Source organism: Megachile rotundata, chromosome 7 (genome assembly GCF_050947335.1).
Source record: "Megachile rotundata isolate GNS110a chromosome 7, iyMegRotu1, whole genome shotgun sequence".
NCBI classification, from domain to species: Eukaryota; Metazoa; Arthropoda; class Insecta; order Hymenoptera; family Megachilidae; genus Megachile; species Megachile rotundata.
In genome coordinates this window covers 15,390,429-15,417,434 of record NC_134989.1, presented here as the reverse complement: position 1 = coordinate 15,417,434, position 27,006 = coordinate 15,390,429, and the positions used below count along the sequence as shown (strand labels likewise).

At 44.5% G+C, this 27,006-nt stretch overlaps 1 protein-coding gene across 6 annotated transcripts in view; it reads left to right on the top strand.

Annotated features, from left to right (window-relative positions):
* The window catches only part of LOC100874799 (uncharacterized), a 289,482-nt gene that overhangs the window by 181,411 nt on the left and 81,065 nt on the right, over nucleotides 1–27,006 (top strand). For all 6 annotated transcript variants that reach the window (XR_013038888.1, XR_013038887.1, XM_076534071.1 and 3 more), the window contains exon 6: nucleotides 8,175–8,364. Coding sequence is in view for 4 of the 6 variants with exons in the window: in XM_076534071.1 (XP_076390186.1) it covers nucleotides 8,175–8,364 (190 nt within the window). In the remaining 2 variants the exon portion in view is untranslated. The remainder of the gene's footprint in view (nucleotides 1–8,174; nucleotides 8,365–27,006) is intronic.

Here is a 27,006-nt window from a genome sequence, read left to right as displayed (position 1 = left end):
TTAATTTTGAATCAATTTTATATTCTCTTGAAATAACAATATATTCTAATCATGTGACAATTGATAGGAATGTATCTGTTAACACGTATTTGTAATGAAATAGAAAAGCTACCAATAAAGTTAAATCTTACATGACTTCAAATGTGATTCTTGACAGAATAGTAATTATGATGTCATTGATAGTCGAGAAGACAGAATTTCAATTATATTAAATATTAGAATATAAATTCAAACAATCTGGATATGGGGAGTATCTTACAATGGTCATTGTTTATTAAAGAAGCGACCTGAGATGAATCCTTTCAATTGCAAATACGGCAACCTCTTGTTAGGAATAAAATAATATCAATGAGATATATTTTGATATGAAGTTTTTCGTTTTAACATTCTGATGAAATTGATGGGAGGTCTTATTTTGTGACAGAAACCCGTAATTTTGACCAAGGATATTAAAATCCGCAGATTAATTGATGATCATCTGTTTGTTCGACCAAATGTAAGAAATGTTTTCGAAGATTTTTATTATATGCAATTTGTACGATTTTGAATAAATGTAAGAAGATGAATGGATAATAAGCCTGTTTTACTAAAGAATACGTGCAAACGCATTTGAAATGGTTTACGACCATTAGGGTAGGTATGCGCGAGTCAGGTAGTGTGTTAAAACAGTGGGTCGAAGGACCCGTTGGACACTATCTTAGAAGAATAATGCAACCTAGGCTACGATAGTATAATAATTATCTTGAATTCCGAAACTACGTGTTTGTTTAGATCCATGGAACAATTAAAATCGACTTTTGTTGAAAAGGATTGAATATTTAAATCAGTCAGTTGAATTTGCATAAAATACATGATACATCGTAATGATGTGAATTTTTATAATCGTGAACTGATCATGTGTAAAGAAATCTGCCTGATGTTATTATTTCATTAGTGTCGCAAGCTAGCAATGTTAAATTGTTGTACTAAGAATTGTTATGTTTGAGCTTTACGGATTTGACATGACTGTTTGACGTCATAAAATCGTGTAACAAGAATATCAAAGAAATTGGCGAAACGATTAAACGAGCCTACTTTAGAGAAGCGAAATTATATACTGATTGTTGACTTATCTTGTTGAAGCCTTTGGAAAATCCTCAGATTGTCCGTTGTTTGATATGTTTTCGAATTGATTTCACTTAATAGTCCGTTTGACGCGCATGGGAACACACCAGTGTGGTCATTCACTATGACTTTTCAAAACACTTGTCATACACATTGTAACACTTAATCCTGATTATTGCACTGTAAACTGAGTTTATGCACTAAGCAAGTTCGTAGAATCCGGCTCGAAGGACCAAAAATGTTCACGCGATGGGCAAAATATTAATCATTTATAGTTAATTTCGAAGGTTGTAAATCTTCGTCGACCCATGGCGTTTCCACAACTTGTTACGGTAGTGGAATTATATGTAGAGTTAGTATTATAGAGTAGAATTGATAGAGTGGCTCAGAGTCCTCCACACTGGTGTGCCCAGGTCAATGAAGGATGTAGTTCATCATCCCACTGGTAGTAACGATTGTTGTATGTTGAAGTCGTTGATAGTAACAAAGTTAATGTAAGACTGACCGAAGTAAGTAAGTTCTAAGGAAGCTGATTTAAGACTGACTCGTCGCTTCTAAACAGCCAGAAAAGAAAGCAATGCCGGAAGTTCAGGACGTGAAGGCGTTACCAAAAAAGGCCAATCAGGACAGATTGTTATTTGTGAAAAATACTGATTGGTGAGATGGTTTAGCGAATGGGATTGTAAGATTTTTAGCCTTTATTCCAGGGTTGTGAATTACATTTTGTTAACAAAGTAACCCAAAGCAATTGAGTGATTTGGGTCCTTCAAAGGAAGTAATAAATGGGCACCATGTGTTTATCATCGGAGTTCGAGCGCGTAGGCCCACTTTATTGGGGTGCACAGTTTAGGACCATGGAATAAACTTCTTTAAGAAAAGGTATATTGGTGTTAAGAAAGCGTGCTTTTCTGGCCTATTAGAAGGTTATTGTCAATTGTTAAGAACGTCAAGTTGTGGAGACGTTCATATGGTCTTAAATATCAGTTTAAAATTCCAAAGGTGAAACGTTTTTGGGTTTGACAAAATACCCATAAATATTACCTTAATTATATTCCGAGCAACTCGGAACACCGGGAATTTAATTTCCTCTTTTGCGTCCACGTACTTATCGGTTGGTTTACGGAGAATATATCTGCCTTCAAACTTTGGTTGATCGCGTAACTTCATTCTGTATACCGATTCAGTGACGGAGGAATCTGCAATTTCACACCAATCGATCAATTGCAGTTAATTAACTACCACATTTCCACGGAACTTCGAATCAACGTCTCCGAAGACTCCGAAAGAACCACCCTCCGTTAAAACGCCGAGGTAATTTCCAAGATTCGAAATTCATGGAAAGGAACCGCAACCCCGGAAGTTGGTTCATTCTCTCGGAACGGCTAATGGTCGCCCGAAAATCGACGATTCGACGAGATCGTCGTGGCTGAAAACCAGCAACGTCACTGTTCACCAGTATATACGCGCGTGTAAATATACACGCGGCCAACCACTTCGAAATGGTTGGCGAACAAGCGTTCGCAAGTTCGCGGAAACTTGTCGGAAGAGTTATTTGCACCGCGCAGTTTCCAACGCCGAGAGAAATATGAACGTACCGGGGAAATCCGTGTGGCCTTTTACCATGACAGCGTAAAATCTTCCGGTCCAGAAACAACGTCGTTCCATTCGGGAGTTCGTCTAGCTGAAACTTTGCGTCGTGTTCGCGAGCTGAATTTTACGGGTCCCGCAACAGCTTCTTCTTCTCGTTTATTATGTCAAGGATAAATTTCGCCAGGCAATTTCACCGATCGAAATAGTTCTTAATATCTTGGAGAGGTCCAAGTATTCTATCCTTAAGTTTCACTTTACATGAAGCGTGGAACTTGGAACTTTCTCGCGTTGCAACGTCGGGGTAATATTTGGGAAATTTGGAGTTTGCGAAAATTGCTAGAATATGGGTTTGTTATAGCACAGAAAACGGAAGCAATTCAATCAGTGCTGCAAGGCGGTGAACAGCTGAGACACCAGTTCCTTTCCCTTTCTCGTGAAGCTCGAGCTTCTTCCCCGATCGTTTCGACGGTTTCCCGGTATCCCGTGTGATTTACGACGCGGGAGCTGCACACGTACGGTCGGGCTAGTTAAACGATTCTCCCGGGCGCCATATTTAACTTACACCGTTGCAAATTTTGCGCGAAAAAATGCATCCGGTGATCGTTACCAAACGAATCTTTTTTCAACTCTGTGTTTGTGCTTGCAAAATCCTTACATCGATATTCCATTTATCACGCCTCTGTATTAAATTTTTCGATGATTTATTGCTCCGCAATTCGAGCGAGATAATTGAATAAACTTTCCAATACGAATCGCTAACCCCTTTTACTCGTCAAACTTGTTCGTACAATCCTCCATCCAGTTGGCCGGAAACGGAAAGAAAACACCGAGGATTCCGGAAGGATGGATGGAGAACATCCGAGAGGGCGTGGATGGAAGTACGGATAAACCGCATCCCAACGTCCGACTCGGAACGACAAATCCTCGTCCCCGCACTTGATGTTCCTCATTGAATTGCCATAATCGATCCGTGAAAAATCCTGTCCACGTTTTCACCGGCCTCTCGCATTACCTCCGTTTTTTTTTACCAACTGTGTTGGTTTTCCGGTGTGAAGCGTCTGCGTCCGCACTTCGATCGCTCGAAACAATCAAGTGGGGTCCTTTCTGTAATCCTTTCCTCGTCCAACTGTGTTTTCAATCGACGGTTTTCACTACGAATTACGAATCTGCACTGCTGGCGAAAAGCATAGCATGTTCTCATATTTTACAACATACATGAATTGGGAGATACGAATTTAATGTATACATATGTGATTTAATTGTCATGCTCCTGCACTTATTATATAATTTTGAACATATTGCTTCAGTTCGAAACAGACATAGCTTGTAGACCTTTTGATAGAATGTCCGCGTAGGTTGTGATATCTTGAACATTTTCAGATATTCGTAGCGATCGATCTAGAAACGTGGCGACCCTTCTGTATAAGTTTCACGCAAGTGATAAATCATGAAACAGCGTTGATAAGGGGTTAAGCAAAGCAACCGACGCCTCAGTTTCTCGAATCACGGTGCTCTACTCGATTACCTTAATCAATTCCCGTCGGCTGGCGACCCGTCTCGAAAAAGGGAAGGCAGGCAAAAAGAAAAGAGTGGTGCCGGGGTGTGTATTCTTGCCCCCCGGTTGGGCGTGTGGCGTCGTCGCGTGCTCCGTCTTTTCAGAAGTTTTTAATTCGTAGCCAGCCGCGTATCGTTCGCGGCGGAGCGGGAGATATGCGAGCTTACTAACGGCCCCCGACGTTTAAAGCGGTTCGCGCCATAATTTCCTTGATTAAGCCGAGATACGTGGCGAGTTGCCAAGCAAAGGGTGGTTCGGAACGAGGAGTGGGCGGAGAGGGAGAGTCGGGGCACGAGTGTCCGCTCGCTCGTAAATAACATCGCGAATTAAGCGTGTAATTTCCGTGCGAATTACGAGCCGGGCAACCCCTCCGCGTGCTTCTCGATACTTTCGTCGTCGCGCTGCACAACGCGGGAGAAAAAAACCGGCGAGAATTTATGATCGCGAAAACGAAGCGGAGGAAGTCTCTTGACGGAATCCGTCAGCGTAGGGACACGGTCAGCGACGCGTGATCGATGCCGTTGCAATCGGATTACGCGAGAACATTTTTATGGCGTACGCCGCTTTAATGCCTTTTAACTCATTCACTTTGTCAGCGACAGCCGGGATCGATGGTGCGCGGATCCCGCGTTAAGTAACGCGGCAAATACCGACCGGGTTGCGCTTGTTTCGACAGCCTACCGCTGCATTTTTTTCGCCGTCAAAATAGCCGTATTTGCCATTCGGACGACTCTCAATTTTACCTCGAGTCCAATTATTCTTGGATGACGTATGCTTGTCATAAATCATATCTGAAGAAGATCGTTTTAAAGTACGTTCTGAATTCGAGGAAGTGATTACTTTCCTCCGTCAGGGGTGCATAAAGGCAATTCCGTGTACGACCTTAATCGACACTCCCTGCTATTATTTCCGGAATAGAAAGTATTTTTCTCGCGCTTATCGCGGGGACAGGTTTTGATTTTATTCACGATATAGCAGGTGATCGTCGATTATCCGCGGGTATACGGGAAAATGACTTTCCGCCGAAGATTGAGAACGCGCGGGAACCAGTACGCATCTGTTCCTCGTGATTGATGCGTAGATTGCGTTTGCGCGACGCGCACCTGCGTCTCCCAGTTCCTCCGCTTCGTTTTCAGATTCTCCGGACTGATGAAAGAAGCGAATGATTTTTTCCCTTGAAACAGGAAAAAACCTTCGTTCGTGTTCCGTCGAAGCGTACACGCTCCGATCTTAATGGAACTCGGTCCAACAGGAAACCTAAGGGTCTCGTAATGATATATTCCAGGAATTGACTACGAGACAGGAAACAATATGCAATAGTATTGCATGACCGACTCGTAGCCAATACAAATTTTTGCATAGGTTCTGCATAGTATTACGGTATTACGAGGGTTGCCTTTTAAGTTTTTACAAAAAGTGAAACAGAAACGAACAAGCTCGAAACAAAGTATTTATTGCTTTCCGAAATATTCGCCCTTAAGGTCTATACACTTTTGCATACGCTCAAACCAATTCTGATGGTGCTTCATTACCAAAAGTTGCACGAAGCGATTCTATGCATTGTTGTTGAATAAGGCCTTTTTTAAAATCATAAAAAATCATACAACGTAAGGGTGATTTCCATTTTTGCACAAACTTGCTTCTTTTAAACGTTCACTATCAACAACCTACTCAGTCAATTTCTAAATTGCCACTGGCTTCGCAATAACAAACGTCAATGTTCACAAATACAGTGGTGCCACAACTCATTAATGCCACCTATTGTTCGATTGTAAAAACTTAAAAGGCAACCCTCGTATAATTTATTATTTTAACCCATAATTCTACAATGGATTAACGAGCAATCTCGAGAAACTTTCTAACACGAGTTTCATGAAGAGAAACTCCGTGAGGCGATGGAGTGCTCACATGAAAGAATCGAGCGTGAAGTTTGTCGGGCACAAACTCTATCCAGAGGAACCGCTTAAATCTCGAGAGAACATAGCGGGCGGTCGTTCGTTGGTACATTCGTTCGTCTCGAACGCTTCCTGCGATGCCTATCTCGCAGATACGGAAGCCAGCGTAGGAAAGGGTCGCCGGATTCCGGAAGGTATGTGTCTCGAGGGTGACTGGGTGACATACTCCGTGGGGTAGGCCGGTAATCAGCGAAGGTAATGTGCCAGAACCCCGTACGCGGCAGGGCAGCAGGTTTAAAGGGGTGTACCGAGAGAAAGAGAGACGGAGCCAGGGTGAAGAGGTGTAACAGTAGGACTATCGGGGCTCACTTTTAGCGGGGCAGAGGATGGTTCAGGGGTTCGGTCGTCCCGACTCCCACAACCCTCGGGCCTCGTTAACCCACGCTCTGTGAAATTGGAAATACCAACGAGAGAGCGAACTCTAGTCCCTCTCTCTCTCTACGTTCGCGTCTCTCGTTGCGCGTTGCGGTATACGCGTGCAAGCGTTTGCGACCACCCTATGGGAGCGTCATAAAAAATAGAAAGGGCTAAGGACAAGAGAGGGGACACGGACCAGTTATCAGCGTTAGCCGTCGCTCGCTTCGGCTAACAGCCACGACTTCCGGCCGCATTACGTCCCGAATAATCCGCACCGTTTGCCGCTTTTCTCTATGGACCGAGGCTAATAGTCTCGCGAGAAGATACCCCCGTGCCAGCTAACGGGAATCGTATTTCTCCGCTTTTGGATCCCTTTTTTTAACGACGACGCTAGCGTGACTACGCGACGTGGAAAAATTCGTTAGTCGACTGAATCAGCGCCGGATAAATTCGTCGAGATAGCGGACCGTACACGTCGTCCTACAAAAATACGCGTACTCGTATCGTTTTTCTTTCGCTTCCTGAGTCACCTCCCGCAGCGCGATCGAACCGAACGAGCTCTTATTCGACGCGACGGTTTTCCACTTCGAGCGAAACGCTGACCGCGAAATCATCGCGTCCGATATCCCTTTCCCGTATCGAATCCTCCGCCCGTTTTGACTTTAATGTCCGCTTTGATTATTTGGTCCCGCGGTGTCGGCCTCGAGCCGCGAAATTTTACGAACCGGAACTTGGACGGACGGATATCGCTGCTCGATATTCACGAGCGCTCGTTTTTATCGGCGCTTCTTCCCTGTTTTTTATTTCTGGTTCGCCGCCGCTGATTTTTCAGCCACGCTCGACGATGCATGCAACTGACCGGTTGTCGTTCTCCACGCTCGAAACGGCATTCGATCGATTTTTCAACGATCGCGCGAATACAAGAAACCTGCTCGCTCGGAATAATTGGCAACGATTCTTGGGATGACCGTCGATTTCTGTTCACGACTGCGAGACGAACGAATACGAGAAACTTATTTCACTCGGTCAAATATTTAAACGGGGAAAGTAAGTTCCGGGTCGGAGGGAAACTTCGGATACTTTGCGACAGCCAGACGCCAGAGTCAACAGTATGATCGAGAAAATGTAGTTACGGAAGGTGTACGCTTCGTTCGTGCGTCGCTTTTCTTTCCCGTTATACAGAGTCTACTTAATTAAATCTCTTAATATTTATCCCGCTGCAGCAGCGAAATATCCTTGGAAAATTATAACGAGTTTCCATACTTTGCTTACCCTTCAACCCTTTGAGCAATGAATTTTCCTAATAACGGACGCGAATTATTTTGCATAATTACATTTTCCTTATTAAATAACATCACGAACAATTAACGACAAAGCTGTACGTACCGAAACTTTGCACTCCTGTGTAGCTTGATATCACATTAATTGATGGAGTATATAAATTTTCATTAATAATAAGTTAAATATTTTTCATACTCCGCACTGTGTTGCGTTTGATTGAGGACTTGATCTACTTTGTAAATTAAAGAGTCAGTAGGGAACGTTATTGTAAAAACGTTGAAAGCATAATATAAGAATATTTGATATAATGACGTGTTCCGTTTGCTTTGCAGAGCAGCCCAGAAGTTGAACCTCTCGTCGAGTCCTCACCGTCGACGTCGTTCCGGTGACGAGAACATCGGTTCGGACGAACTGCCGATCTTTCCGAATGGATACGCTGCCCTCCTCCTGAAGTCACCGCCGCCCGCGCCACCCGCCCTGCTCCGAAGGATAGGCGTGAAGGAGCTGACGGGCGTCGGCAAGGTAAGTTCTCCATCTTCCCGGCACGGAATCAGATATTTCACCGAAACACAGCGGATTCGTCGGTTCGACGTTAAACAGAATTCCAGCGCGTATAATCCAACCCGAGCGGAATCGGTCTCGGTTTCCTGGCTAGTCTCGTTTGCACTAGATCAAGCCTAACGTAGGGGTGCAAACGACCTCCTGGCGACCTATTGTGGATTCGAATCCATCCGTATTGGATTCCATCGTACACACGCGACCTTCCAGCACGGCTCGTCTGGTATTCGAATGCACGCTTGTTGCGTTCTCGCTCGCACGAACGTGGCGGAGTGTCCCGTGGAAATCTTGGTGAGGGCGCGCCATTTGAAATGCAGATGAGCGTCTCGCGTCGCTATAAGCCGCTGGGCTCTACCTCTTCCTTTTCCTCTTCCTCCTTCCGCTCCCGCTTTGGATTTTCTTCCATCGTGACGCGTCCTTCTTACCGCGATTACCTGCCGCTCCGCTTGAATATTCGGAAAGGATTCGACGCGGAGGGATCGATGGTCTCATCGGGTAGCGTTCGGATCTTTGATTATCGATATTTTATACCTTACTTACCGATACATAATACGATTATATCTGTATAAACACAACTCGCCGGCATTTGAGTATCAATTCGTTTCTTCGTAATCTATGGAACACGTTGAAGAAAGAAAGCTTTTCTCGCTACATCGGAGACAATAGTGTGGTTTGAATCGAGTCTCAGAAGTGTACGTGCAGCAGATATTACTCGTTTCTTCCCGAATAAAAGCGACGTACTTGCAACCGCGACCGTTGTATGACCATAGCAATTGAAAATTAATTCGCAAGAAATAAGGGCCGGTAAAGCTAATTAAAACAGGGTGAGTCTGGCGAACTGCGAAGGCGGGAAAACGGAGAACGAAAACTGACGGCTGAGTCTGTCCGCTTTAACCCTTTGATAGGTCAATATTGAGTCTGACTCGATAGCAGATATCCGTGTGTGAACTTCAACTATTGCTTTTTTAATTAAAGTGTTGTTTCTTAACTCCAAATGTTCGTAGGTTGCATTGGCTCAAATGCATTATGCACCTTAATATATATTTTATTAGTGCCAATACAATTGGTACAATATTACAATGATACAATTCAGAAAAGTGCACGTCTCACATGCATACTAAAAATATAACAATGTTACACTTCTGCAACTTCATACTAAAACTCTTCTGATTTAATTCAATCAGTTTTATCAGCCTTCCTAATGTCTTCTTCCTATCGAATTAAACTCGAGCCATAAGATCTGGCCAACGCAATCGAGTATAAACGATCAATGTCCCGTAATAAGGACCGTTACACGCCCGGAGAGCAGTCTTGCTCGCGTAATTATCTTTCTATGACGGCACGCGCTGAGCCAAACGTCTCACAAAGACACTAGAATATTTAGCGTGTCTATGAAGGGAGTAATTAAACGGGCCAGTAACGCGACGAATACTCGCTAAACGTGGCTTTGCTTTAGCATTCTGCTCGTTTAGTTGCGAACAGTCGCCCTTGGTTGCGTCGCGCAGTGTCCGGTTCCGTCGGCGTGTACGCGCTTTACCGAATACGAGAGATTTTAGCAACGCTGGTCGTCTATATGTCCATCCACGTCCGTCTGTAGGTTGCCGTTGGTACTTTCGTGCCGTGCTGTCGGCTTCCAATTTGGCTTCCAGTCGCAGCTACCGACGCGACAAAGCTGCGCTTCTGGTTTCATCATTTAAGTACAAACTCCTGTTTCAACTCGGCGGCATCATTTGCCCGGCAAATTGTGTCCCGTTGCGCGAGCAACTGAACGTGCCCGACGATCGCGATGTCTCCTCTTTTTTTCAGGTAACTCGCCAGTTACCTGTGTGCCGTTATTTCTCTCGTTATCCGAGTGTTGCTCGACTGTTGGAACGATAAAAAGAATACGAGGTAGCTCGAACGCGTTCTTTTGTAAATATACAGGTTTCGCGATTGGGCCCACGGGAGATACGACTTAAAATTAGATCTATAGTTTCTCCGTGTAATCAAACAAATAGAAAGTATATTCGTAAGTTTCGAGGGAATGCGGAAGGTGCAGGTCCACAGGAAAGCATTCCGATTTCCGGTGAATCTCGATCCAATATGCGACCCGTGTGGCCTCAATCTGCGAAAGAAAAACCGAGGCTGGGAAGATTGGTAGGGACACGAGCGAGAGGAAGACTCGTCGGACTCCGACAAACGCAAAGTCAATAATCCATCGGGGCAGAAGGGAGAAAAGGGAGAGGAAGAGGATGAGCGTGATTTTTATGGGCTCGTACGAGCGTGTAGCGGCTATTTTCTTCGTTTCCTCGGGGCGGCCGAACCGAACGAGAAGAGCCACGAGCCAACGGACCCGAAGAGAAAAAGGTACGGAGTTTGCGAAAGTAGAACGAAATGAACCGTGATCATTGATGGTCGTCGTACCCGGATTCGTGAAACAACCGAGTACTTTGTTGCGAGGACCCGTGATCGCCTTTAAGAGAATACGTGCAGACGTATGGCATCTCACCGGCTGATTCTCCGGAAAGGAGTAACGGGGGTCGGAAATGAAAGCTGGGAAATGAAGTTTTAAAGCCGGAAGAGAGAAACTCGAGCACCATTTTCTCTCCCTGTGCTCGTCGCGTTGCGGAACAATATATCGGAGACATCGGCACATCGTGGTTTCTCGAAATCGCTTTGCTAACGGAAATCAGATATTTTATTATATTTACTGAATTGTATCGATATAAGATACGTTTCGATAACGTTTCGATAATGTACCTTATACGCAATTTACATTTTTATAGTAAAGCTTAACCAAGAAAAGCTTTGTCTTCTCTCAATATTCTTTCGTCCTCTCCGACTCATATTACAAGTTGAAGTACCGTAAAGAACTAGCTGTCAGAAAAGTTCATCAGCAAATCCATTTGGCCGTTCATGACCACCTTTCCGATCGATCTGCAAAAACGTTGTTCCCAATAGTTTGTTAACGAAGTTTGTTAACGACGCGCGGAGTTTCTGTTCGAGCTCGTTCCAATCAGACGGTGTAATTCGTTTCTCCGTCGGATTATTTCGACGACGAGCCAATGGCGGGGACAGATCGAATTTTAGCGACGGTACAGAGTGGAACCGTGGGTATAGAGAGACAAGGGGTCGCGGACGCGAAACGTCGACCAATCGTGTATACAGTCGGTGGATAGGGGAGATAGATTCATGGGGGAGAAAGTGACCGTGGACGGAAGGCGCGGAAAGTTTTCCCCGGAAATCATTTCGCTAATTCGGAAGAATCGAAGCGAGAACGCCATCGTCACCCAGGGAAAAAAAAGTTTTATGGGCTGTTGAATGCTGCTCGACTACCACTTACCGCCCCTGCTATTATTCATTTCTTATTAGGCGATCCCAGAAAAATTCGGCTTATACTCATCTATATACTCAGGGGACTGGGGATAGTCTAAAGAGGACATTTGAATAGAAAATAGTACGGGTACTTTACGTAGAACCTAAGATAACATATGAGACAGGAGGTTCAGCTAGAATATATAATAAAGATCCAGAATATAACCGTAACGAAGTTTTAAGAATACAACGTGATAAAAATTTGTCCGCAGCCATTTTCCATATATTTCGTGCATTTTCACGAAAAACAGAAGAGCAGGACGCGAGGATCGATCGGTGGTCGTTATTCCGGTATGCCCCGAAGACAGACACGAGGACATGCGCAATTTGATCGAGGAGGAAGCTGCTGACCAGAACGGGGGTCGTCGCAGTCAGCGGCTTAAACCCACACGTTTGCCAGGGTTTATTGAAATGTCCGGTCTTAGGCGGGCCTGGGTGCAAGACGAAAGGGAGGCTGAACACCCTTTGCCACCCTCTGACCTCGGAATACCTAATGAGGGCTTTTGATTTTCCCCGAACCACAGACCCCGGACGAAGTTCAGTGAATCCTGGTCAATTGCGCGTATCTTTGAACTAGAAGGGACGATTCGTCGTGTCCTGGTCGACGAACACCCCCTTTGAAGCCTCGCGTTTATGGATGTCGTTTACAAATCGATCGATATTGAAACGCGTTTCGTTGCATCGAGCTGCAGGATCTCCACGCGATTCTTGGGTTAAGAATAATTTTCGCGGTCCGAGTTTTAATTCGATTTCACGCGATTCCGCTCTAATGGAGGACGATAACGAGCTCCCTCCGATAGGGTTATTTTAATAATGAATTAATCCGAGGGGCGCTGCAGGATAGAAGACCGACATATAGGGGTGTTTGCGGGCAGCCCGTAGGGACCACGGGTACCACGTGGCCCACGTGGTACCCACAGGATAATTGGAGGTCACTGCGGTTTTAGGGACTCCTCCGGTCCCTTCCAAACCCTTACGAGCCGATCTGCAGGCCAGTTCGAATGCTGGCATTACCCGGATTCCTGATTTGCTTTGCTGCATAATAATTAAGGATTTTGCGCGTCGCGAGCGGCCTCACAAAGCTGCTCGAACAGATTCTAACTAACAACCTCCTATCTAGTCTACTCCTTGCGAAGAGATTATCTCCATCGGATTACTAAACAATCATTAAAGGAACATATTGTTAAAGCATGTTTATACCGTTTTTAGAAAACCCCACATCCTTCGAAGTTATTGTTTAATTAGGGTCTGGGGCCTGCGAGTACTCCAGGTTATGCATGTACTGTCGTAGCAGTTCTTTTTAGTTCTAACTGTGCGCTCGTCTTGTAAGCACCGAATTCTTTAATAGCTTCTTCATCGTTTAATTTTTCTGTTATAAATATAATATACTCTCTATTTTATTTCACATATCCCCTGAACACATATAGTGGAACATTTTTCACATGACACCTTCGACAAAGAGTAATAAATGAAATCGTGTAACAGAGAGGCTTGTCTAAGCAAATCTATTGACGCAAATACCGAAGATTGAACACGCGAACGAGTGATTAAACGAACGCGTGAAAAACAACGGTGTCCTATTTCGTCCGTACGGTAAATCCAGTCAGGTAATCCAGACAACGATAATAATCGCGAAATTGCGAGAGAGAGGTGTGAAATTTTTTACATGGAAAAACGTGCTCGCAATCGGAGATAGGAACAAAAGAGGCGGGAAGAGTATGTCGAGGGTAATTACGCGAGGTAGACCCGTTTCCACTAGGGTTTTTTAGCCGTACGGTCGATGCAACGCGACCATCATCGCCACGAGGCAAATATATCTTGGCACGATGACGATCCGCCGGCCGGAGGAGCGTTTAATTAGCGAACGAGCTTTGATCGGATTTCAATGGAGGTGAAATTAAATTTCGCTCGGTACGGGACGAGTAACGACTTTGCGGCCAACGGAAAACGAACCGCTGAATTATATCGTTGCCAGTCGCACGGAAGATATCGATCCACGTGTCATCGTTTCTTTCCTTTCGACGGGTTCTCCGGCGACGCCTGAATTTACCGAGCACGTTTTCGCTTTCGCGATTGGCTCGTTGCCGCGATTAATCAAATAACGAGTGTCAAAACGATGAGAGAGTAGTCTTATTGAACGTTCGGTTTCATCCGTTTGCGGATTTATTAACGGTATTTCGGCGGCGACACGAAAAACGTTTACCGTGAACTGACGGCTGACTATTCATGGACTTATCTACTTGATCGAGTTTGATGACCCTTCCGCTTTTATCGCTTTCGCGGAAGCGTATGAAGGGTCTATTTTAAGCGTACGCTCAATTTGGAATCTTACAATATCTGTTAACTTTTAGTACTTCAAACATTAAATCACTGCAATTCGACGAATAAATATTGCTTAATTATTCCGTCGATATTCAGCTATTTTTACTGTCTACAATTTTATTCCATTGCATTCGACTTTAACAAAAATTTACTCTCTCGTAAAAGAACAAAGAGAAGAATGTTTCGGAACTTTAAATCCACAATTCCATTTCTGTGGTCAACCATTCGAGTATTGTTCCCTTCAAAAACGTTAAACTGCGCGAAAGGGTTTCACAGCAACGAAACAAGCCGAGAATAAATTTTAACAAGATATACGTAAAAAAAGTACCGGTAACAAGTCTTTGAACTACTCGCGAAAATCTAACCGAGGGACGGTGCGGCTCGCGTTACATCGTGATACGTTTAATTTAACCGCGCCTTTAATTGAAATTACAAAACAAAGGAAGTTGGCAGGATGGTTGGGTTTCCGGAAAAGGCCCTCACTCCGGAAAAGGTCTTCTCTCGCCTTTGGAGAGCGAAACGTTTCCATACGTTTCATTAGGAGATCCTTCATTGTGCGGTGCTCTGGTGAATCCGTCGGGAGAAATATTTCAGAATGAATTCCTCTTTAATTCAACGACTCGGCCGAACGAGCTGCTCGTTCGTTCCCAACGGGCGACGCCACGTTAAATAAACCAATTAATAATTATCACGTAGCTCGTTGCTCGGTTCTTTCGTTTCCTTTTTCGCGTATAACGTTACAAAAAATAGAAATAGGGAGTCACATGTCGCTTGCGATAAGTAATTGATGTAGCTGGGGATGTGGGGAATTGGGTATGTAGGTATTTCAGGGTTTTGTGAGGATGTGGGAGTATAGGGATTTAGGGACTTGGGATATAGGAATGTGTGTTAAATTGTCACGTGTTGTACATATGAGATTACCATGTGTGGTACTGACATATGTGGTATTGTCACATATGAAATTCTCAGGCGTGGTACTGTCATATGAGGTATTGTCACATATGAAATTCTCAGGCGTGATATTGTCATATGTGGTATTGGCACATACGAAATTCTCAGGCGTGGTAGTACCATATGTGGTGTTGTCACATATGAAATTCTCAGGCGTGGTACTGTCATATGTGGTATTGTCACATATGAAATTTCCATGTGTAGTACTGCCATGTGTGGTATTGTCATATGTGGTATTGTCACATATGGAATTTCCATGTGTAGTACTGCCATGTGTGGTATTGTCACATATGAAATTTCCACGTGTGGTACTGTCATATGTGGTATTGCCACATATTCAATTTCCACGTGTGATACTGTCATATGTGGTATTTCCACATATGCAATTTCCACGTGTGGTACTCTCATATGTGGTATTTCCACATATGCAATTTCCACGCGTGGTACTCTCATATGTAGTACTCTCACACATTAGACTACCATGCGTGATATTGTCCATACGTAGATGGCTACACATTACGTCGTCACATATGATACTATCACATATAGTATTGTCATACATTAGATCACCACACATCGTACTATCACACGTAGTATTATCACATATTAGATCACCACACATGGCACCACAAGAATCGCCAGACTTTACGTATGATACGATCGCAGGTATCGCGTTATATCGCCATGTGTGGTATCGTGTAATTTCCCTGCGTCCGATCACCATTTATATCAAACTAGAAAACGTTTTGATCGCATTGCTATCGCATCGGATCAAATGACGGTCGAGCAAAGAATGGTCCATGGGTATCGCTTTATTTACGAGCGTCCATACAGTATCGCCGATGGACGTAGATTACCGGCAATATATCATGGGTTGCAAGAGCTTTGTTCGTGGAATCGAATCTCAATCCCGTATTCGATCGTCGTCGTCGCGTCCCGTTGTTGAATCACGAACTTGTCCACGTTGTCTGATTTTCTTTCCATGTACCTTCACGACGTTTCCTCGTTCGCTGAGTTTCCTTTTTTCCTAATTGCTCACAGAGAATGCGAGCTGCGTTCGGCGAGTGTCGATGGAAAAAGTTTTACGATACTTTTTCCCAGGAATTTCCTTGATAGCCGGTAAACTGGATTTTCAGCCGGGGCCATGTATCGTAAAACACGGAAGGTAGTTACGTGTTCGTTGGAGAGCTCTGTTTTATTCAAGGGATCGAGCGCGCACCTGTCTTCGGCAAGTTTACACGTGGCCGGGGTAGGTAATTTTTTAGGTACGTGGCTGAAAAAGGTTGCCGGCATTAACACTTTTACCCAGTCGGGAGTTAGAAAATTCCCTCGTAAATTGTCCTAGGTTAGGCTCTTAATTCTTGTTTAAGTGTGCCGTTTTTCGCGCGCTCGCTTTCACTGTGCCGGCCATAAAAGGCCGTAAACCGCGTTACATAAATAACTATCAAAGATCATTCGATTTTTCAATTTACATTCACCCGGTATTCGAGTAAAATTGCTAAAATTCATTCCGTGAACTCGAAACAATGGTTCTTGAACGTCGGGCGAGCACGTTTCGCATGGTAGCTCGAAAATGGCCACTTTCTACCATGCCGCTTTCACGGTGGACCATAGAAAATACGACGGAAGTGGCTTTTACGAGACTTCGCGTGAATTTATCCGAAAAGTCGAGGAGAGGAAGAAGGAAAGAAGGATGATGGAAGACACCGGTGTCAGACATGGACCGCGTGTTTTACGCCGCTTGTTCGCGGACGTTAGTTTTGACAGGGTAATCCATAAAGGAGCGCGTTTCCGTGACGAGTCCCTGAATTATTTGCCCGATGGCGTGTATATTTTTACGGAAGCGGTTCGTCCGTCTAGTGACACCTGGTGCTCGTCAGGCCCGAAACACGCGAACCAACCAATAACGCCCGACTCGTTCCGAGCAAACTTTGCTTCCAAAACGCGTGCGGTCGATTTTTGCTTTCCACCGAATTGATCGGCTTCTAAAAAAAAAAAGGACGAAACTAGACCAGCGGAAAATCCCTATCCCCGACGTTAATAACGCTCGCCGAGCACGGGTCAAAGGGTTGCCGTTCAAATTTTCAGCGCTGCGTCACACGCGATACGCCTCTGTGAAAGTCAATGATCGCCGATTATGTTCGAACAAATTGCCAGCTCAATCGACCAGCAATGGCTCGCAGCTTTTATTCCGTCGAAAAACAAGAGTCACAATGAACACGTGATTTTTATCGCGCGTGGACGCTCCTCTTCCGTCGTATTTACGCTTGTTTTTTCAAGTGAAGCTCTATGGACGTCATTTGGCTCAAGAGCTTACGCCTGATGGTCAAGCACGAACGTCGAACGGTTGGTTCTCCAATTCTCAAATTTTCAATCTCTATTGATTTAGCAAATTTTCATCTTTACAAATCTTCTAAATCCTCGAGCGAGTTTTTAACCCCTTGCCTTACAATTTATTTGCCTAATGCGTCAGTCAAAACTAACTATTCATAGTTATAATATTAAAATAAACAAAGAAAATTAAAATGTTTGGAGCATTTTCTATTCAGCGAATCTTGACTATACAAATTGTAGTTGGACCTAAATTTCAAGTTGAAGAGTATTCAAAATTTTGGAAAAGGTTATGTCACATTTGAGTTGTGAGTGTGTCACGTGTGAGACTCGTCAATGTATAGCAAGTTCTTAAGATACGAAATCCTCTAAAATTTCTAAATCCCTAAATGATCAAATTCTTCAGGCTCAAAGAATTCTAAAAATTCTGAGACCAAGTCCTCTAAGTTGATATTTAAATATCGAAATCTCTAAATTACCGAATTTTCCAAACACTCTAAATTCCGAACGCTGAAATCTTTAAATCCTGGAATCCCGAAATTCTCTAAATTCTCAACGGTTCGGATCTCTAAGTCCGTAAATTCCTAAACTCCCAAATATCCAATTATCCAAATTACTGTCCATACCTCATACAGAAGTTGCGCCCGTAACGCGCGTATCGGGCGCTCGCGCAACGGTTGTTCCGTTTATCGAGAACGTCGATCACGCGAACGGGCTGCGTGTTTCGGCGCACAGTTTTCAGCGTAGCGAAATTTCGCCGGTCGCCGGGGTTCCCGTAGCTGGATTTTCCCATCGAACAAATGAGAAATTCCAGAGAAAACGGTTAGGCGGGTCGTGTAAAATTACAGCGAAATTCACGCTGCGAACTCGCTGTTCGTAGCGATTCGTGCACGATTGAATTGGCAGGACCGCGCTCAAAAGCGTGTCCAGGGATTTGAAGCGTGCTCGCATTCGTTCGCGGGCAGAAGGCAGATGTTGCCGACAATGCCGCTCTGCTCGCGAATACGCTCGCCCACGGCTGGGCCTCGCCGCGTATTTCGTGCGAGAGCTCCGCTCCGCTCGGCTTCTATTAGATCTCTCACGGGCTCGTTCGCAAAGTTTCTATCGTAATTACCCATTCTAGGCGGTTTAACGAGCCGTGATTCCACTAAACACCCCTGTAGCTACCGTCTTGTTAGTTGCAGAATAACTTGGGCTCGCAGCCGCGTATTTAACTGACGCGCGTGGCACGCCATCGCTGCGCTTCTCTCGCTCTTCAATTCCGATCTACCCCTGACCGAAACTGCCTGATTAGTTCAACTACTCAGCGCATCTCTTCAAGTTCACCTTTCCGGGTATATTCCATTGATTATTGCAATTAGCTTACAGCTCTTTGGTCCATTACTCGTGTTTCTGTATAGTGTTAATGTTTTAGCGATATGGGTGTGGAATGCTCTTAAATGTTTTAGCACATGGTTACATGACAGAACATGTCATGTTCAATCTCAGTATAATTGATGTGACACTAAAAAAAGAAAGGAAAATCATGTGGATAAGTAGAATGTGTCAATCATAATTTAGCTCAAGTATTTTGAGAATGTTCCCTGTATAAACTTGTTGATCCTGACAACATATCTCAATATGATTGAAACGAGAACATGTCTCAAAACGATTACCAAATTAAAATTTATTTGTTCAGTCCAATTGAAGAGGAATATCAGTAATTTCGACCAAGAAAAGTCATAAGAAAGCGCAAATTAATTATGCAAGGTGAATGCAGAAACTTGACATGGAAACTAGCGAAACGTCGGCGCAACCCCGTCGTTTCGAGCATTGGACGATCGCGAGCGATTCCCTCGAGAGGCGGAGACTGCACGAAATGGTCCCCAACTCCCTTCCTCTCTCTCTCTCTCTGTCGAACCGGTGCCGCTTTAATAAATGTCCCTGACGCGTGGTCGGCAAGGGTACAAATCGCCTGGAACCGCAGACACAATGCTTAGTAATGGTGAGCGACGAGTTCGTGCTACGTCCCCCAGCATTACCGGTTCCTGGTAACGCGCGATACCCATTCGTTATGTTCCTTGGCTGCCGGCAACGGCGCTGGCTCGCATGCTCGTCCAGCGCGATTTGATTTCGGCGCAAATCGACGGACAAACGAGCTTAATTAATCCCGCTCGTTCGCCATCTGACGCGAGGCCATCGAAAACCGTGAGTGGCTTTGATCTCGTCCACGATCAAGTCGATGAAATTCCGTTGCTTTAATGATCCTCGCAGGTGCTCTTCTACGTCATCAGACACCCCGCTTTGTCTAGGAAATTCGAGCGGTTTTAGTGGCTCGTAAGAAATCTGGATTAATTTTCTCAACTGCAGCCACTAATTTTTATTTCATTCGGGGTGTTAAATTAAAATTCGTGCAACTATTCTACTGTTTGTTATAAAGAGCAATATATACGATTTACGATTACTTCTAATAATGTTCTCAATTGTAACCACTAATTTTTATTTCATTCGGGGTGTAAAATTGATGCAACTGTTCTACTGTATATTATAAAGAGCAATCTATACGATTTACGATTGCTTCTAATTATGCAGATACACATGTATAAGTGTAGTGAAGTTATAAATTTCTTGAGCTATACCTGTTATAGCTCAGGCACCCAGTTGTTGCACCCAGTAGCGGTTCATCGTGGAGCTACTTGAAAACATGTTTGAAATACCCGAACGAATGCATACCGATGATAATATTTCTAGGAAGATAGGAATTTCGTGGAAACGGTCGATTATTTCGAACAAGTTCACGTCGGTTTCGAGGTTGTAACATTTTCGAAGCAAAGGGTACATTGTCGCCGGAGGAAGTCCAATCGAGGTGACAGGTTCGTCTCGGCTGGAATTTCGAGAGACGGTTCGCGATGAAATTCCTGTCGCGCAAACTCCTGAGGAATTTTCGACACGGCACCGCACCGTAGGTAATACCGTAAAACGCGATACGCGCCGCGTGCTTATGGATTATCGATATTTAACCGAGGAAGGAGCGCCGCGTAGGGGTGCGTTTCCGCCATAGGGCCGACTTATCCACCCTTGGATCCTGAATAAACAATATTCTCCGAGCTACCGGCGAATCGGACCACCATCTTGTCCCAGACATTCGTACGTCCGTCACCTTCTCTCGGATTCCCTTTGAATTTTACGCTTTACGCCGTCTCGTGATTCAACTTTATCGCGCCGCGTATCTACCTTTATTCAGGTGCAGCAACAAAGCTGTGTCGAGGACGTCTCTGGAGGCGGATAAAATATACAGAAACCGATGGAACTCTCTATCGGATTTTTGCTTGCAAAAATCTCTTGCAATTTCTTAGGAAAATGCATTCTTATTCCTGGAATATTTTCCGTTATCCCGTTGTGCATTAATTCCATTTCCTTCTGCCCAGATGATCCTATTGTTCCCTGGACTCTAGACTCACACGTTTCTACTGCACATCACATTGTTCTTATCATGATCCGTTTTAGTATTACATTGTACCACACATCGTGTTTCTATGAATTATTTTTTGGCGTTCAGTTTTTCTTTTACATGCATTCGTTTTATCCCGTACTTGCTCGCATTACTTGCCACGCGTGATTTATACCATGCGAGCCACGTTCTTCCACCCTAAACATTCCCCCTCCTATGCAAATTAATGGAATTTTCTTCCGGTCAGATGATCCCATTAACGTCCACCGGCAATCCGCGTAAGAGGAAAAAAACGAGGGTGTCGCGAGTTTACGACAGTAGCAAGAGTCGATATAGAGGGGTCGCAAAGAGGGAGGGAAAATTGCGTTGCGAACGAGTAACACGAGTCGTTAGCGGCTAATCCAACAGAGAGGGGGAACGTGGAGGACACGGGGTTGGAAGCAATGCTAAACCGTGCTGGCTGCCACCCCCGGGCTGGCTAGGTCGGGCTCAAGAGTTGCGCGAAAACAGGCGGACAGGTTTTCGAGGGGTTGAGCCAAAAAGGCGGCAATCGCGGATGAGCGAGCCGAACCGGGGCACAGGGCAGCGGGGACCGGCTGTTGATTCAAGTGGGCACGTGATAAAAATGACAATGATGAGTTAATGCAGTAATTGTGTACCTTCCGACCCTCGTGTTGCGCGTGCGGCTGCGTTGGGGTGCGCGGACACGCGTTTCGTTTGCGTTTGCTGGTATTCGTGTGCTATCGTTCGCAAATAGACCTATCGGTTTTTGATACAACCTTTATATTTTTCACTCTGTACTTTTTTAATATAATTTCGTATCAATTGTAACGCTTTTAATTCGCGTGAAAAGAACATCTACCATATTACGCCTTCAACCCTTTGTAGAGAGAACATTTTAAATGCTAAAACAGAATCTCTAAACGCAAAGTGTTGAAACAGATCTTTTATTTCGCGTTGGCAAAGAAGCGCGGTACACTCGGGGACGTTAATTTCGCGGAGAAATCGTTCCTTGCCGTGAAATCAACTTTTCTCTTCTCGACCGTATCTTCGTATTCTTCCTCCTGATGCGATTTTCGCGTTCTATTTATTCGCACATCGTTTCGACGCCGTCTGCACCGCCGCTCAACGGTGAAAGTGCGAATAATGGACACGAAAACGTTCCAACCAGATTCAGCGACGTTTCTGAAAACGATCCTCCAAAATAAAGACGAACAAATAATTCGAGTATCTATCCGAATTTAACGCCCTTTCGTTTCACCTCAGCTTCGTACTGTTGGATCGTTATTACGGAGATCGAGAGAATGTAAGAGGGTGTCAGATAAACCGGTGGTCATAGCCGATGGAAACTGTATTCCTGGTATTTAGCGCAGTCCCTACCAATTTACTTCGCGCACGCAATAAACCCTGGATAAACGGGATTAATGCCCGGCAGACCGTACCCCAACTTTCGATATTCATCCTGCTACTCCGGGAGCGACCTCGAAGACTCCATTTACACGTTTGCTCGAATTACGCCGTTCTTTCGATCGCTATTTCGCCACCGTTAATTATCTGTCCGTTCATATCCTATTTTATTCATTTCCCCGTATGACACGAATAAGGACATCGACGGATTAAAGTTGATTAAATTTCCGCATACATCAAACAGGTTGCATTAAAATCCATCTACTCGCGTTAATTTTCCCTCGATAGTGCTCTTCAGTCCGCGAATTTGCAATGTAAAAACGTTCGTTAAAAACCGAAAAATTCGATGGCACGGGGTAGCTCTCTCCCCTCCAGCAATATCGGAGCTTGGATTTCGGGACTTGCGACTGTTTTTGGAGTTAATTGGCCACTGGATGGGCGAGAACACAGGCTCTGGCCGAGGTCCGTTGCATAATTAATCCACCGTCGGCTGACCTCACGGTGCACTGACCACTGTTGCCGGTGTTTGCGCATTTCGAATAGCCAGTTGCCAGCACAGCCGATAGCCAGTTGGCCGAGGGCGCATTGACTTCTGCAACGAGTGAAACACGAGGCCCCGGGGCTGTCCAGATTGGTTGCAATCTGGCCAAGGTGCTTTCATCCGTGTCCCTTGATCGATTTCGTCGAAAATCTCGTCGACAAGAATTTATCCTGATATATTATTTACCGTCTCGCTGTTAATTTACCGCCGGTACGAGATATCGATCTTGTAATTTAATAAACGTCTCGTTTTTATTCCACCAGGTTGACTGCCCTGAGGGGCTATCGTTCGGCCAGCTTACGAAGTTAATTTACGGAAATAATTTAGATAGAGGGAAAAGAGAACATTTTCACTGACATTACAATTGCGGTAGACACATTGGGAAATTTATTATTAATTTGTTTGTTGACCGCCTCAGGGCTCGTTTCATCGACGTTACGAAGTTAATTTAACGGAACAATTTAAAATTGAGGAAAGAAGAGTTCCGAATATCGTCGAAACTGTAGCCGCATCCGATAATTTAATATTTCTACCTACATGTATTTCCAACCGTAATGTACCGTAGTTCGTAATTACAAGTTAGTTTACGAATCGATGGAAACGCAGAATTTCTCTTGAACGTGGGAGTGAAATTTCATACGAGAAACTCCTTTCAGCCATTGTAACACAACGACGAAAGAGAGCAACACACGTCCGAAGAAGTCGAAAGGAGGTCTTTAATATTCCATCGCGAGACTCTCTTCCATTTCCTGTTAAGAAATCCATTTTTCCCAGAGCCGCTTCGCGAGATCGCTATCTACCCGTTATCTCGCCAGCTATTCACCTGTTCTCCCTTTCGCTCCCTTCTCGTGGGCCACCGGTTCGCTGCAACCAGCCAGCACTTGCTCGTTCCGTCGATATATCTCGAATTGGCGGGCGCGACCATTAATTTCATTTTATCGCCGCATGGGATTCGAAGCGAGCGGCTCGGTAATGCGTTTTAAATGTAAAACAGGCTAAGGCCTTCGGCGCTAACGGGACGGGACGCCGATAAAATTTGATTCGAAGCTGCTTCGAGGCTTGTCTGTCCGACCTTGATCTTCGTAACGCACCCCCACTTGTTTCTTCCTCCTTTGTACTTGCTCTTACATTAACCTTCTTGTCGAATTTCGCCATACCGAAGGACACAAGAATTTATGACCGTAGTACAACCTACATCAAGGGTATTTGAAATTCTTGCAAAATACGAGCTGAACTTCAAGAGTGCATTTGTGGTAGCGAAATTGGATTTTTACATTGACAGGGAATTTAATAAAGACGGTTCTTTAGCTTGATATAAGTGGTAACGTTTTATCGATGGGGTAGTTTCCGCATCGTCCAATAAAATTGATGCTGGCCGGTGATACAGCGACGTCGAATGAGCTGCATCGAGGATATAAATTATAATGCGCCGAGATCATAACCCGCCGACGATCTGGTCTGCAAGAAAGAGAAGGATTCGAGAAGCCGTGCAGGGTGGCCAAGGGGGTAGACGAACTAGATGGGTATCGTCTGCCGTTAAGCGGCTCAACCAGCCCGTCACAGCTTGTGCTTCCAGCTCGTTTCGGATCCACCGACGTCCTCGAGGACAACGCCGGTCTTGGGTGACTTTATGAATATTCTCTTTGTGCGAGTGGCTCGATGCACTCGTTCACTTAGAATATGCCGTTGGTTTGGCTCGGTAAACAGCTCACCCCCTAAATTCATCCCTATCATCGTTCCTACTCGCTTATACGACCTTCTAATGGAGACGGAATTATTTAGGAGCAAATCGTCAAAGTAGAAATAGTTCTGGATCGCGAAAGAAGATTATAGAAAAAATCCGGATAAAAATACCGCGATTTTTACGACGTTCGATAAATGTCAACGATTGAAATTTGTTGACGGCTGTATGAAGAGATATGTCTCGAGGCGAGTGATCTGCGCGGTTCTCTGAATACAGTAAGGTTATTTTATTAGTGCACGGTCAGGCTATCGTTTTCTGATATTTCCTTTCCTTTCCCTAACTTCTTTCAACTTTTTCCGATTATCACTTTTCCGTTTCCAATTGCTTCCTGTCTTTCCGCAATGTCTTTTTCACGAAGTTATCCAATTCTGCTAAATACCACAGGGTCTCAAATAGTTTCCGTCTCATTTTTCTCTGCGGTTACTCGGTTCTACAGGATTTTCCAAAATAAGTGCATACTGTGATTTTATTGAAGCAAGTATCCATTTTAAAAGCAGGTCATTTAATCATTTTTACGGCGAACACTTAAAGGTACATCATCGTCTAAATGTAATATTACTCTCAATTGGTTCCATCAATTCAATTAACCTCCTTTGAAACGTCCTTTAAAAAAGAAATTGCTTTTATTTGATCAATACCATCTGCCACACTCGATCTTCAGTTTTAAAGGTCTCTCAATTCGAGTGTCTACAAATAAAAAAATAACAAAAAAGGAAGCGACATTAAGAGGTTGCCCATAAAGGTACGCGCACGGTCGAATCTAGGGGGTGAAAAAAGAAGGCCGAAAACTTAGGAAACAGCCATTTCCCTGCATTAGGCGGGACGCTTTTTGCTCCCGAGAGGTTGTAGCCGTCGGATATAGCCCGCAAGAGGGTAGAAAATATGAGGAGACCCTAGCAGTAATAGACGAGCACTATTAATTAGGTAGATTAAACTTTAAGTGCCTATCGTTAGCCGGGGCTGTAGGTGGTCCGTTATCCTCGAATGAGAATGAAAAAAATGCATACATCCCCGTACAATGCTTGCTAAAAGTTTACTATCACGCGTCTAAATATCTGACGAGGGACTTGCAAGAGGGTTGCGTCCGTAACATTTTTACGACGGTCAAGATTATATTTTGTTCGTTTAAACAGCGATTCGAAACTTTTGTCCCCTTTTCTTCTTTCGTGTCCGACGACTCCTTTCGCTCCATCGACTCTCATGAACGAACATGGATAGGCAGGTATAAAAAGAGAGATAAAGAGGGATACTTCACAGGTTTAAAAGGTGCGGCGGTCGGAATATAGAGAGTAATTGGATCGTGCACGCAAACGTTGAATATGATTTCCGCTTTGATCGGCGGCAAAAGAAAGATTCGTTATCGGTTTAATTCGTTTCAATTACAGTAGGGTGGCTGGAAGTTCTAGTCCGTTTTCATCGGACGAAACTTTGAACCGATGGTCCGGGAGAAAATAAAGTGAAAATCGTGGAAACAACCGTTTGATGCCGATCCTCTTTCTCTCTTGCTGCTCTCTTTTTCTTTTCTTTCTTCCGCCGTCTTCGGCGTTACTTTTCCGGTAACTGGGCAGAGTTGCCGCGCTTCTTCCGTCCCCAGTTCCCGAGAGACTTCCGGTTCACTCGCGTCCGCTTCTAATGGACTCCCTCAAGAGCAGCGTTCTTGTTCCGAGTGGACAGCGAGAGGAAGTAACAGCTTTAAGAGAAATTGCATTTGATCTCTGGATATCTGCTGGCCGAGCAGAAAAATAGGAGAACGAGGGAGAGAAGGGTGGTTCTCTTATTTCTCCGCGTCGTTGGTATTAATTTCATTCGCTGGAATTTCCAGTCTATACGTTCTCTTTGCTCGACTTTCTGACCACCGCTTTGATTTCCTCCGTGGCTTCTTGGCCGACCGAACTTGTTTCTTTTGAGCATCGAAACTCGTTTCGCGGATTCGATTATCGGTAACCTCCTTGGATTTCCCTTTGACACGGCCTACCAAAGGGTGGCAAAATTGGAGCCACGATATCAAAACGTCTTATTATCCGAATAAGTGAGCCAGGAAAACTTCCAGGATATCCCTTTGATTTTTATCTCTTATTCGAAATCGACACATAAGGGCTTCTTCGTTTATACTTTTGTGCTACTTAAGACTCAATAATTTTACCTATTCGAATTCTTCCAACAACCCTTTCTATCAAGAATCCTGACACGGTTGCCGTTCTATAATTAAATATCGTGAGTTCATCCATTAGGATCTAGGATTTCCCAAGTGGACGAGATCAGAATGAAAGAACGTCGAAGGTGTATTGCCTCCTCCTCTGTCGTTTCTCCAGTCAATAATCGATAGCAGGTTCGTAGTCGCAGGACCGTGAACCGCACACCACCCTTTACCAACGTTCGCCTCTCCCTCTGTGATCCTGGCCCGTTTGGAACTTTAATAAAATATCTGAAATACCAATATTGTTTCACGCTCATGGTCTGCCCTGTCATTCTGCGAGGCCGGCCAAAAGGATTAACCGTGCTGGATTCTCTTTTTCGATCTTACTT